Genomic DNA, 14,975 nt, shown 5'->3' on the forward strand with positions numbered 1-14,975 from the left:
CTTTATTTACTGCATGATGGACATGATTCAATAAATCACTGTACCTAAAGAAATGAGGGGTGGTTCAAGACAGCATTTAATGTATGATTCCTAAGTCAAGCAGATGTAACAGTCGCTATTAGAGACAAAGCATGGTTTCTTTCAATGACAAATGTAAACAAATACAGTGAAGGAAAGTGTGCATATGAATGTATATTTTCATAAATACTCCAGTTACATTGGTGCTATCTAATGTCAAAATGGTCCAAAAATTACTCCAATTAATTTTGCTTATCTAGCCTTATGGGAGAGGAAGTTCTTGCAGTCATTCAAGACATGGGAATGCATAACGAAAAACAAATAAGCAAACAAAGCTGGACCTGCTACCATTCATCCAGATGTCTTAAACTGGGAGCACCAGCAGAGGGACAGTCCTGAGATATTGTGGCTCACTTAGTCATCCAACATGAGAAGCTTTCCTCAGGGACACATCTGGACAGGAATGCACCCTTTTTTAAAAGTCTTTTTTTGTGTGTCTATGCTGCTGGCCATGTCAGTCTGCCCCTTTACTTAAGCACACAGGGATCGCAAACCCACCATCCCATGGAGGAGTCTATTACGTCCAAATATTTGAGATAGCATTCCAGTATACCCTCAAAACATCCCAGCAGGAGATTCCTCTGCCAGACAGTTGTAGAAATATATGAAAGGGGGCATGTTTTGTTTTAATTTCAGCCATGACAGAAACCTTACTACATACAGCGTTGTATGTTAAACCTCCTAGTCAGGCAAAACCTCAGGGAAAAATGGTTCCAGTAGTTTGTGTGCCAGCCCCACTACCTACCAAGCTGGGCGTCTTTTTAAATCAAAACGAATGAGCCTTTAATGACAAGGGTTGTTTCCTTCAATGTCACGTTCGTGTTTATCTTTCATCCTAACATCCCATTAAGCATAGACTCCGGAGTTTATAAACTGTTCCTATAGTTAATCACCACAGTGTGAGCTGAGCACGGCCTCCTTCACTTTCTCTTTCTGCCTCCCTCCATCCCATATCTGCACATCTACACGTGCTTGCATTTCCGAGTCTTTCTTACAATCTTTGCTTCGCTTTGATTTTAATACCGAAGACACAGAGACACTATCGCACCAGGTCCAGATTATGTTACTGTTCAGTCATTTTGCACGCTTCCACTGTTGCTAACACGCACTGTCAGTGGCTGCACGAGGCACTTCTAAGTAAGTGAGGCCGAAGTAGACCAGCTAACATGCACACATGAAACAGCTTTGACCCGAAGTTTACCACATATGTTTAAAAGGACGTGGACGCTGCTCTTATCGACGATGTGCAGCTAATGAGCAGTTTGATCTTTGGCTTCGGTTGACATGTTGCATGTTTGTGCATCTTGATCATTAGCTGCTCACGTGTTTGATGTTTTTCATAGAAAAACTGCAGTACGAGTACATTTGTACACACATTGAAAGGTTCTTGACATAGCATGTCATTGGAATTACATCACATCTTTTTCTGTTGTGCAAGGTTGCTAAAGAAAACAGAAGTAGAGAAAAGGATCATTTAGAGAAGTGCACACTGTGTGCATTACCTGTCTAATTCCTGGGTTTCTGTGTTCAGTTTCTGTTTGTTTTTGAATTTCATAGGCAGCGGCACTCAAGACATGTCTATAAACAAAAGCAAAAGCAAAGGATGGATCAAATGATTTCAACCAGTGCAACCAAACATAAATGGTCATGCTCAAACAACAAAACATCTTATCCATTTTTTGTGATTAGTTTGAGGGCTTAAAGGTTCCAGGTACTAAATGGACTGTAAAGCAATAACACTGTGGAAAAAAAAAAGAGAAGAGGCTTTGTTTTCTTTTTGAAAGCTGCCATCTCTGAGGACGTGAATGAACTTTAAACCTTAACTGTTAAGCCAACATGATGAGTACCACAACGCTCAGAAAAACTGAAATATGAACATCTAATCTTGGAACCGAACTCCGTCTGGTGCTGTTGTAGGACTGAAAACCATGAGAAAGCCACGAATCTTAGTTGTATCATGGCAAACAATGATAATTACTCCATACAAGGTAGATTTTAGGAAAACAGTGACATCACCCATTCTTTTTTGCAATCTGTAACTGTTAAAAGTTATATCTTCATCCTTCCCTTAGACGAGACATCATAGACATCATGTATCACTGACGTGTATACATTTACATGGATAATGTGAGTGCTGTTTGACAGCATGTGTCAGCTTCTGTTCCAGTTTCTGCACCTTGTGATTGCACATGCCCAGAGAAGTAACATCTCATATGATCCTTCTCAGACTATCGGCTAAGCTCAAGGTCATCTCATCCAAACACAGGCGAAAAAACAGGCTTGTGCAGATAAAACAGTGTCGTGCACAAACCCGCATGCAGAAACGGACACGAACGTGACACACTCACGCGTGCAGATTTACTAACGTCCATGTCCAGGCCTCTGGAGGATTAACCTTTCCACCTCAGAATCACAGCAAACATGTCAACTTAAATAAACTTCTGGAACTATTTGTAACCATTTGTATTTTCGTTGTAAACTCAGACCAACAAGCACATCCATCTTTTCAATCAACAACAGATTTCTAAGTTAGTTCCTGTTAAGTCACCGTGCAGCAGCGCAATTTAGAGGTAGTCTGTCACTGCACCGTTGCTGCAGAGGGGAAGTACATGAAGAAAAATGTTACGCTACATTTTTTCCATCCCTAAATGTGTGCAAAGTGCTTTCTCTACCAGTAATCACAACACTGACTGCTAAAATCCACCTGTACTAATCATTACAGCCAACTGTTTGCCTAAACCAAAAACAGCTTGATGCTTCAGGCTGACACCAAATACAGCAGTGTTTTTACAAGGTTTTCCCCTGTAACACGCACTCGAATAACAATGTAGCAATAATAAACAGTCCTAAATGAAGGTCCAGATTTCTATAAAGGTCAGAATTTGGTGTAAACAACATGAAAGCATGGATTCATCCTGTATTATATCAGTGATACAGGCGTGCTGCTGGTTGTGTAATGTTGTGGGGGATACACTTTGAGGTTCTTAGTACCAGCTGAGCATCTTTTAAATGCCACAGCCTATCTGAGTACTGTCGCTGACCTTGTCCATCCCTTTATGACCACAGCGTTCTCATCTTCTGATGGCTCCATCCACCAGTATAAATCTCCATGTCACAAAAGCTGAAATGATCTCAAACTGCTTTCTGGAACATAACAATGAGTTCACAGCTCTCAAATAGCTTCCACGGCAACCAGATCTTTGGGTTGTTGTGGAAAATGAGATTTGCAGCAGCAGCCCACAAATCTGCAGACAAAAAAGGGTCCAACTCGCAAAGGTGTAACTGAAGAAGTGGCCAGTGAGTATATGTATCAACATGTTTGTATGGGTTTTGCATTGTGAGCACAGAGAAAAAAATATGTAGGACTAGATAAATTAAGTATAGACTGATTTTTACAACATTTATCATTTAAAGTGAATTTATGAATTATATAAAAGAGCTATTTCCATGTCAATTTGGGTGGGTTTTTTTGGTGGGAGAGTGATTAGCTATAGTTTGGTGTAATGCAACAAAGCAAGTTCTAATGAAAATCTAAATCAGTATCTGCTTATATGTAATGTTGAACTTTTTAGAGCCTTTACTAGAAAGAAAAAATCCAATATACAGCTTGCTTGCCTAAAAGATTATTCGTTAGAGCCTCTTGTTACCGTACTTGATTGAATACTTAGATTGTGTTTTAAAAACAAACGAATTATGCGTTTTAGGCGTGTGAATTGCATACTTGGTGCAATTCATCACCAAATTCTGTCGTGCAGCAGGTGTTCCTTATCAGCTAATCGACAGCTCTGATAGCAGCGTGACCGAAAGTACAAACAGCTAAAACGACCAAAGAAAAGAAACATACTGAAACAGTCGACGGAGTCATTGATTTTATGAGGACTCTTGAGTTGCACTGTACGATGTTTTGAGGGTGTTATTGTTTAACAGCAGGGAACATAAGAAATGTCACAGGGTAACCCACTTTACTGACTTTCCTCTACATGTCTGCAGTGAGTGTGCCAGCTCCAGCTGTGGTATTCTGTGAAATATGAGAAGTCTGGCTCAGGTCCCCGCTAACGCAAACACAACTCTGTACAGGGTTACGAGTGTCTTTGCTTTCAAAGCAAATATTAAGATTTGTGGGTGCAAATGTGTCTGCATGTGCGTCTATATCTTTTCGTGCATGTGCGTATTGCCACTAGCAGGCTGAACGAAGTGTCACACCAATCACAGCACTTAAAGCGATAAACCGAGACCCGACTCACTTCATGTGCCCAAAGCGCCCAAAGAAAACAGAGGCAGGTTATAAACAGCCTGCCCTTCTGAATTGCTCCAGACTGAATTCCATCAAGATGTGTGGGTCTGAAGATGTAATTCAATACGTTGCACAATACTCACAGAGCAGCTCGCCTCCCTCACTCGCGCCACAAGACAATAAACGATTAAATAAATACGTGAAGTAATGCTCAGATGTGACACGAAGGGCTTATAAGCATCTTATAAGAACAAGTGGCTCACATCCTACCACCATAAGAACGCAACAAAAACAATGGAGACAACCATTACTCATTTGAAGATCTATGTAGGCCACAGTGCGAGGGAATGAAGCTGTTTATGTTTTCTTTCCTACTATTCCGAGTCTGTCCCAATCTTCTTCTGTCTTCTTTTCACCGTTATGCGCTTCCTGTCAACAGTTTTCTACAACTTGGCCTCACTCTACGGCCTTTTCTCCTCATTTTGGAGCATCTGACCTTGATTCTTGTGTTTCTTTGCTTTAGAATCCGAGAAACACACAATCTGCAAGGCTAACTCCAAGCAGGGTGAAACGGCGCTGCCCTCTGGAACCTCTGGAAGGCTCCCCAGCGTTGACAAACAAAGACATCCACTCAGAATGCAACATCTGTCAGGGAGAGTCAAAGAGACACTGGAGGGAGAGCCGGCCTCAAAGGCAGCATCTAAGGCGGCTTCAGGAATTTTTCCTCCACTTCACAGAAATATCTACGGGATTGAAAATTATCATAAACGAAGATCAAACAACACAACTTAGAGTGAACTTCCAAATTGGATGAACACAAACTGAAGCATGTAGCGAGAGCATTCAAATTCACAGCGTATCCTTATTTTTCATTCTGCGGCACATTGCCAGAATCAGCAATACAAGAAATTGATATTTTATCAGTTATCTTTTCCTGGAAACAAACCAGTTGGGAAAAAAAAAGAGAACATCTGACAGATTACTGCAAATTCAAACCGAGTTAGACGTCTTGGGGTATTCTCTGCAAACAGCTCAAATATCAAATATCCAAACAGAGCTTTGTTTTTAATGCCATATCAGTTCCTTTGACCTTAATCAAACTTTGATTTACAGCGTACGACCTGCATGAACCGAAGTCTGGAGGAAAACAAATAGCAGATATGGGTGAGTAATATTATCTATCATCTGCTCTGTTTATCAAGAGTCATTATAAAACAAAAATACAAAAAAGATAACAGGCAGCTCTGCGACTGAAGTAAGCTTAAACACACTCGTGATTTGCTGCAGGCTAAAATAACAGCACATTACATTACTAACCGTGCACTTACATCGACCATAATGTCTAATGTTCCACTCTATCTAAGTTGTTATTATCTCATATTTGGCTCATAATCACTCAACCTTAGCAGTGGCAAAGATGCAGACAAGAACCTTTTTGCTTTTGGCAACTCTTCTGACAACAACTTCCACTCTAGTACTAATGGCTTTCACTTGTCTGCCCAGAATAATATTATGTATGGTTGTTCTGTTGGGAGGCAAAAAAACAAAAAACCTCTTATTTCAACAATTTTATAAGAAAATATTTAAATACCACACTAGAATAAAACCTATACACATACACTTACCTTAAAGCTGATATAATCTGTATTGCTGTATAAACAATGGCTCTGTGATGGTCTGTCAACCTACCCCATATCTTGCCCCATGACAGCTGGGATAGGCTCCAGCACCTTTCACCCTAAGTTGAACGGGTGGATGAATGGATGACTTGGTGTTATTAACTCTAAATAATTTCCCAGAGCTTTTACAAATATTGAGATATAAATAAGTAAGGAAGTAAAGTTTATTTCTAAAGTACTTTTTACAGATATATCTTCACAAAGCAATCCAAAAAATAAAATATAGGAATTAAGGAAAACAGCTAACTAAAAACAGGTACTATCCATAAGAATCTCAACAAAAGGCCTCCTTGACTAAAAGGCGTCCAGAGAGTCAGCTAAACAAAGTTGGAGTTGGAGGCTATTTCAAAGTCTCAGTGCTGGAATTGCTTCTGACTTCATTGTTTGGTTTGTTTCTCTTATGACTCTTCTGGTCCTGGCAAACTGCTGTTTAAGTAAAAAAAAAAAAAGCTCTAGTTAAACCGCTTTGTTCTTAATGTCAACTAAAAAGCAGACTTGCAAAGTTAGCAAAGGTGAACATAATGGAGCGTTTAGCAGCTGAAAAGTCAGATATGTCCCTCTGAAGTTGGTGGTGACCAGATTAGAGCTAAAAGGAATCTGAATACAACCTCTCATCAATCAGATGGCCTGGGGCTAGACTTCAGACTACCTCCAAATTTTTTTTAATGATGATTAAAAGTAATAATACGGTATAGCATATGTGCGTGACTTTTTTCACTGTGTCCAAGTGGCCAAATCACAAGAGTACCTACATTCGTAATACCTCTAACGACCAAATGAAGAAAAATTAGCACCATTAGAAGAGTGAGAGTGCACGGAAACATGAGCCTATAAGAGGAAACTCTCAATTTATTTTACAGATGCACGAATGGGTGCCAAGCTACAAGCTATAGCTACAGTGTTTTCAGTGGGGATGTCATAAATCCTGCAAGCATTTAGCCAAATGTATAACCTTGTAATTAAAGCAAAATAAATCCTCAATAAAGTACCCACCTGAGAGTAATTCACTAAAATGAATGATGGAAAAAGAAACCAAATGGTAACTTTGTATCGCTGCACTAAAGGAAACTAGACAAATTCAAAATGGACTGTCACATTACCTAGAAATGTACTGCTTCATTCATGTGACTTTAAAGAGACATAGGTGTACAATACCTGCCTGGCCAGTATCAAAGCTGCCATCATGTTCGCAGCCACCGGTTAATTGAAATACGACCTCTGGAAAAAACGGGTGAGTCTGAAAACAAAGCGGTACGGCTTATTGAGCATGACAAAACCGCTAAATGCCCCCTTTCCCTGAAAATCAGAAACATTAACAGTGTTGAACCCCATTTTCATGTCCGTGTGGAAATACTGCGGCATTGTTGTAATGTTTTTCCCTGCTCCCACGACACGCAGAAGCAGAAAGTTCTCTTTCCTTTTCACTTACAGTCAAAGCACAAGTGCAACCAAGAAAACCCTTCTGGAAGCTGTTATTGGAGCGCCCTTCTGTAATTTCTATGGTTTCCTTTTTGCAAGTTTAGAGGTCCAGAAGGACAAGACTTTTTATTCCTTGGAGCATTTGCCCGTCTTTATGTATCATCCGATTGTTAGCTTTGGACAACATTACGAGTGAAAAATAAACTCTTATAGAGGAAGTCACTACTAAAATAGATAGGTTTCCCCTTGGATCCCCAGGCACACTGTGTGGCCTTCTGACAGCATTAAGTAGAGAAACATATTCACTCTTTCTCAAATGAACTCCCAATATGGAAGGGAAACAAGCTGCTGCCCACATGTTGGTATATCCTCTAAAGCACTGTTTATGCAACGCAGTCAAGTTCGTCAAGAGGCAGAAAGATGGGAATTTCACAGGGATAAGACACCCAGGATGGTCATTTCCCCTCCATGTTCAACAGCTTAGTTTGGCAAAGGCTTCTCCAGAAACTTTCTGCAGTTTCCACAAGAGGGGGAAATGAGAAGATCTTATTACACTTCAGTGCACCAAAGAACACCATCTGTTGTTAAAGTGCACTAAAAAACACCAGTTTCATCTTTTAACATGTCAATAAAGCTGAGTTTTGGTATTGATCTAAGTATGTCGCAACACTAAATATTGGAAATTGTCGAACATCAAAATCTTATTAGCTCAGTCAATATTTTTGGTCATTTCAGTTTGTATATCAGTTATGAAAACTTGCCTGTATCCACACTCTATCGAACAACCCAAAAAAAAGGGGGGGGGGGGGGGGACTCCAAACACAATTTAAAAGTAGATGCTGATAAAATGTAGCTTTTAAAAATGTTTCCACCACCAACAAAACTCATTTTATGCAATGAGTGCATATTTAAATCTGGCTCCTGGTTACATTTGCAATCTTCTGGCTTCTTTATTCCATGACGGCTGCTAACATTTAGTCGAGGTGAAATTGTCCTGTTGTTCCGATAGCATTAAGATTTTGGGACAGCCTGCTTGAAGAAAACATTTTAATAGGAGGTTTTTAGAACATTATGGCCTGTATATGTACATAAACGGTAGGAGACCTTATGGCGAGATGACACTGGGAATCCTTTTTGTGCCCTAAATTGCACAAAGTTATAAGCACGAGATATTTTAAATCCCAAGAAGATCAACTCATACTTAGGTATTTCAAAAATAAGGTTTGCTGCATTGACCAGACAGTTTATGTTATAAAAGCTTCAGAAATGGAAACGTTAGCTTGCTGCTGTTTGATGCTAAATGATTATGTTTGATGTTTGTGAGACACTGTGGTTGAGATTTATATATATTCAAAGTTTCATTGTGGAATTTTACAGGCATACACTGGATTTGGATTGAAAATGGACGATTTTTTTATGCACTTTGACGTGACATATGGTGACATATGTTTGAAATAAATAAATAAATAAATAATAATAATAAATAAAGCTGACTTGCCAGCATAAGATAACAAAATCTCTTCTAAGCTGTAACCGTATTGCATTCTAGCAAGGAACTAACTAATAGCAAAAACACCTGTTTATGAGATATGGAGAAAATTCGAAAAAAACTCGTACTTTACCTTCCTGCTGCATATTGAGTATGTATTTTAGCATTTTGTTAGCTTCAGTATTCTGTATCACTCTGTGTTGTACTAAGATTGGCTGGTTTGTAACAGATAGGTGAGTTGCTGCAGCAGGTGCATTGTGGGAATTGAATCCTGTGAAATGTCTGATGTACTGTCCCAGTTTTACAGCCTGTCTGATAAAGGATTTTGATCTATACTTGTTTGGTTCTTCCTTGTTGGCAAACACCTGTTGCCAACAAGTTGCAGAGCGCCCTCAGGTGGACAGACTATGCAACATCAACACTTGTAACATCACTGAAGGGTGTTTCTTCTCTATTTTTTTTTTTTTCATTTTCAGCTATTGCCCAATATAAACCCCATTAAAGTACAAATCAGTGAATAATTAATATCACTGTGGACAATATATTTGGTAAGAACAGAAAATAAAAGTATTATAGATAAGTGTCAAAAATAAAAACACATTTGCATACCAAACACAGTCACCTACCTGTTGTCTTTTATTTTCTCTCCATTTCTTGTTTTTTGTGGGGGTTTTCTGCCCGTGTGTTCCTTTTATAATTCTGTGAAATTCTGGTAAGAAAGCTTATCCATGGCTCTTCACCTTGCAGACAGGAAAAAGAAGTAATCCTTGAGCAAACACGAGCCACCTTTGACTGGTTAGGAATGTTATCCGGGTCCATATACTTTACCCTGGGTTGACAAAGGTAAGATCTCAGGCTTAAAACACTTCCCCAACAGCTGTTTGCTACATCACTCTTAACTGTCTACCCCCCACACTGGACTGAAAGCACAGGCACAGGGTTGCTATCTATAATAATCTTCTCTGTCCGTCTCTTTCATCAGGGCTGGTTGGAGCAACATCAGGGCGAGCTTTCTTTTAGACAAGCAGTAAAAAGACCGGCGTGATTAAGATAGATAGACCGACTGAGACGCTTAATCTTCTGTCCAATGAAAAATGTTAACTGCATCCTGATGTTCTCCCCCCCATGTAGTGCAATTAGCGTGAATTACCACTGTGTGTTTAAACTTCCCTTATGAAATGACCAAGAGCTAATTCCTCTTTATTTCTGATACTTGTTTTTTCTGCTTTTGTATTTAAATTTACAGTATTTAGAAGATACATCAGAAAATTCATGATAAGATTGTCTTTGGTCCTGCACGATAAACTCCTAGGTGTCAGGAGAGAAGCACAATGGCAGTAGTGGTGCTCTCTTCCTTACATCTGAGGAGAAAGTTATTCTAGAGGTCCCATTAGTCAAACCTTCAGTGCACGAATGCTGCCGTTGTGTTTTCACAGGGTCCCTTGTACTGTCATAGACGGATGAGGTTCACTGAGCAAAGATAGAGCTGGTATTATTATAAACCATGGCCTTTCTCTGCACTTAAGACACAGACAGAAACACATACACAAGTTTTCAGACGTTTGACTACTAAAAGTCTTTTCTCATTTTTCCTCCCTTTAATGGTGACTCTACATAAACAACTGTGACACACAGAATGCTAAATGTAGATAAAGTCAGTAGTAGCGACAAAATCCTCTTGTGCTATACCCAAGTTGGTTTGAGACGCATTTCTAAGTTCTGTAGTTTCGTAAGATATTCTGAATTTGCTGGAGGGTGGAGTAGCCCCCAACACTACCTCCCTTAATTATGAACTCAGTCAACATCTCGCTCTAGCAGACCGCTGCCACTACCTGGTTAATTGATGAGAAATGACTATTTCCTCCAACTCGTGGAGTGAAAATTACTTTCTCTGAGAAAACGAAAAGCAGACGCAGCGTAGCTCTGAGAGCTTTCGAAGGACATGTTCATTGCATACAAACAGATTAATCGGTGAAATTCAGCTTGATAAATTCCCCGTTACACTGTGATCCATGAAATCCATCAGTTGTTAGCTGTGCGCGTGTTTGACTTACAAACTGCGGAAAATAAAATAAGCCATCAGCTTTTAGGTGTTGATGGCAGACTGGACATGCTAATCTTATTTGGGAGCAACAACACTGTAGAAAGAGCAGGAGCACGAGATCCTGTGATGCCAAAACTGAAAGTTTGTTTGTTTGAATCGTGTATTCATTTCAGAGAGACGGTCTTGGGCTTTTCGGAGACACAAAGTCTCAAAGCCTGAAAAAGCAGAGTGCCTGCCAAGCAGTATCAGATATGGCTTCAGAATTCGCATCTTATTAACATATTTGAACAAAACACCTCACAGATCTTCAAATTCCCATTAAAAGGATTTAATTTAGGAGTTATTTAACCAATAAATTCTTCCAATAAAAATATTCACATAAAACTTCTTTTATATGAATCTGGATTTTCAGGCTAAACTCACACTTGAACAAAAATAAAGAGAGCATTCTCCTTCCATGTCTTTTCCTCCTCTTTGAGTCTCTTGGGGCTCCCTCTGACTTCCTGCCATTAAAGAGACAGCCCACTGGAGAGCAGAGGGTGACTGACATATAGCTACCTTTGCTGTATGAGCATCTGTGGAATTTTGCGGTTAACACAGAGAAAAGTAGGAAGACGTCAGGAAAACAGAGATGTATTAGACAGAGACGCAGTACACAGTTACGTAACCAAATACTCCAGTCTGTCCTCTTTTGTGTGTTATCAAAAACACATATTTTGTTAACTAATAAAAGTCTGTTTGTCAACTCAGAAGCAAAGAAGATTAATGCCACTATGAGACCAGGCTGCTTTCTCAACAACTGAAGGAGTTATGAGGTGTAAGTCAACCAGTTGACAGCCGTGCATTTTAACATTTTTGATGTTGTCAGTGTTTTGTGTGGTAATCTCTGGAATTTTATTTTGAAAGTGGCCACACAGCATCACCCTTTGGGGGGGGGGTATGGGTAAAAGAAAGCTGCACTTTTCCAAGGCACATAAACTCTCCTACAGACAAGCACTTTGACAAACTACGTGTCGACTACATGAAAACAGCAAACACTGCATGGTTTTAGTCTGACAGCCTCGTCCACAAACCAAAACAAGGTATCTAGTGAAGCTACAAACAGACGCTCTGGGGAGACCACACACCCAAGCAGACACAAATATCTCAACAAATAGCACACAGCAGCCACTTCAAAAGAAAAAACTCATGCAGATGCAATTCTAAGATTTTCAGCGTGGTTCTGATTAAAACAGGAAAATTCCACTGCGTTCTTATTTCAGCTTATCATTAAGCCAAGATCATGTTTAAATGAAAAGAGAGATCTAGCACCTGATGCTCCACATAAAGTTCCTCCTTACCTTCTGTAGCCACTGGGTGTAATTCTCCATAACGTTCTCCAGCTGCTGGATCTTCTGGCTGGGAAAGTCTGGCTCAGGTGGTGGAGCGTCCCTCTGGAGAGAGTTGGCGTTGTACTGCGAGCTACTGGCCTTCGCTTCCTTGCAGGAGCCTCCTCCAGCTCCCTCTCCCTCAGGTAGGATGAAGGTGTAGGTGCACTGGCCATGCTGGATCTTATGAAAACGTCTGTTATTGGAATTACTACTGCTGCTGCTACTACTACTAGTAGTACTCCCTCCATTACTGCTACTGCTGCTGCCGTCCGTCCCTCTCCGCTGCTCACCTCCTCCGCAGCTCACAATCACCAGAAGCGCCGCCAGCGACAGCAGGTGACGACTGTAGTGGTACCACAGCATCATATCAGCCTGGAAGCGCTGTTGAGGGTGATTAAATTTCTTGTGTCTCTTGTTTCTCCTTCTATGCTTTACTAGATGTTCTCTTAAGTGCTGAATCAGAAAACGTTAGCCTGAAACATGTATCCTCCATCCTTAAGTTGGACCTCCAGCAGTCAGAGTTCATGCAGACTTTTTTGCCATGGACGGGACACACATGTATGTTTCCAAACCTCCTCTTAAGCTTTTGTCCTGGCAGGGAAAGTTGCACACATGTCTTGGAGTGTGACAGCTTGGCTATATTTCTTGGTGTTCCTCCAGTAAATCAGAGCCTGCCTGCGTTTATCAGAGTGTGCATTTAAAGTAGGTGCTGGGTATGCTGGGATAGTGTCGTCAGACCTCCCCTGGTCTCTCTGCCGTTCTTTCCTCCTCTGCTCGCAAACTTAACGACTGGGGGTAGAGAGTGAGAGAGGGAGAGGGAGGGAGGGAGACGCGCACTCTGAAGAGCAGTTCCAAGCTTCCAGCACACTCTGCGCCTGCCCCTCGCAGAGCCTGCAGAGGAATGTGACTCTGTGCATGGACGTATTTGTGTGTGCGTTTGTTTGTGTGTGTGTGTGTGTGTGTGTGTGTGTGTGTGCGCCAGTGATCCTGGCAGAAAGAGACCTCAGCACAGAGGACATGCTTAGACTGTGGGGATCAGCTTTCAGACCGGTTTATGTGGTTGACCTGCTCCCTTGCCTGTGTAAAATAATAATAATAGTAATAATAATTTGAACGCACGCATTTAATTTATCTCTTCTTTTCTCCCTGCTCAGCTAATAACAGGTGCTACGAACTTGTCACCTGTGCTCGGGGTAGCTTTATATGTTCTTCTGCTTATCTCTTGAAAGTACAAATCCATAGTCAGGACAAGCATTGTTTTATAAACTGCAGCACCTACATGGAAGTAGCCATAGGATCAAACTGCAAACCTACGTAGTGGCTAATGGACAGCAAACCATACGCCTGAGCTACATTTACCACAAGATATTAAGTATCTTTCATTCCATAGAATTTGTTGCAGTAAATTTAAAATACTATTAGAGAGCACTCGAACACCAAAAATGCCCACCATTCTATCATTTAATGTTTGCTAAGTCTGTTTGACACTATATATACTGTAAGTAGTATATACATATATGTACATGCAAATATTTAATATGTACTATAGAGTAAAGTAAAAATTCAGCAAACAGTCACAAAGCATCTGTGGTCAACACGTTCTCGGTTGGCCAAAGCCTACTGTCATGGGCTAAGTTTTCTATTGGCAAACCTAAGTCAGCAACCTCCTTATGACTAATAAAAGCCATGTTTTTCCCAGTGATTTCATTGTATTGCATTGCATTTAACAACCAATTGCAAGCAGTTGCTGTGACCAACTGGTTGCTCAGAGACTGGCTGTGCAACATCCTCAACCTCTGGGTGACCACTTTTGATTGCACAGGTCACCTCCTGGGTAACCTGTCTCCAAACAACTGCAGTCTGACTCAGACAGACTACAATCACTCAGAGAAAGTTTGCAAATACTCACTGTCTAGTTTATAAATGTAGACAGATTGCCAACGCACTGCAAGCGGTCTGAGTCAGTCTGCGCCAATGAGTGCAATTTGTCTCCAATACTTCTTTATGCAGTAGAAGACCTGGCACATCTGGTTGAAAAATGGTTGTATGGAGCCTGATCTATGGAAGGTCTTGTCCACTGAATTTGTAGAGTAACAAATTATTAAACTGTAACTATTATGGCTTGTTTTAGACTTAAAATCATACCGCTTTTTAGGTGTCGTTTTGCTTGGTATCTTAACTACAAGAGTTTACATAATCACAAGTATATCACATGCCTTCCAGTGTCACGTTTTCATGAAAACAAAAGTGAAATCCAAGAATGAGCAGGGGATAGATGGAATGCCTTTTTATCATTAAGCCAGAACAAGGGGCAGAGTGAGGAAATACAGCGCTGAAAGACCCTGGGTTAAAGGTCAAGTCCTTGTTACGGCCAGCCTATTAAAATCTCTGATTCCGGGAGACACAGCTGTCTGATTTCTGGCTGAATTTCAACATTCCTCGTCAGTTCAAGACATTCAAATTTGTGTACATGCTTGAGTGTGTCTGTTTTTCTGTTTGTGTGTGTGATGTATGTGCAAATACTGTATCCAGCGTATGTTTATGTATATCCTTCTGCTTATGCATACTCACAGTACATGTCACAGAATTCTGCGTAATCCTGTGTGGGTTTGACATCTTGTGTATCCAGTGATATCAGAAGGCTGAAAAAAGTTGGGTCTTG

The 14,975-nt window shown here is 40.5% G+C and overlaps 1 protein-coding gene across 1 annotated transcript in view; it reads right to left on the bottom strand.

Moving 5' to 3' along the window:
- angpt1 (angiopoietin 1) overlaps positions 1-13,192 on the bottom strand; it is a 56,946-nt gene extending 43,754 nt beyond the window's left edge. The window contains exon 1 of the mRNA XM_082521710.1: positions 12,284-13,192. Within this exon, the coding sequence (XP_082377836.1) occupies positions 12,284-12,679 (396 nt within the window). The 5' untranslated portion in view covers positions 12,680-13,192. The remainder of the gene's footprint in view (positions 1-12,283) is intronic.
- Positions 13,193-14,975: the final 1,783 nt, after the last annotated feature.

This window comes from Aulonocara stuartgranti (genome assembly GCF_965226115.1).
Source record: "Aulonocara stuartgranti genome assembly, chromosome: 22".
Lineage (NCBI taxonomy): Eukaryota > Metazoa > Chordata > Actinopteri > Cichliformes > Cichlidae > Aulonocara > Aulonocara stuartgranti.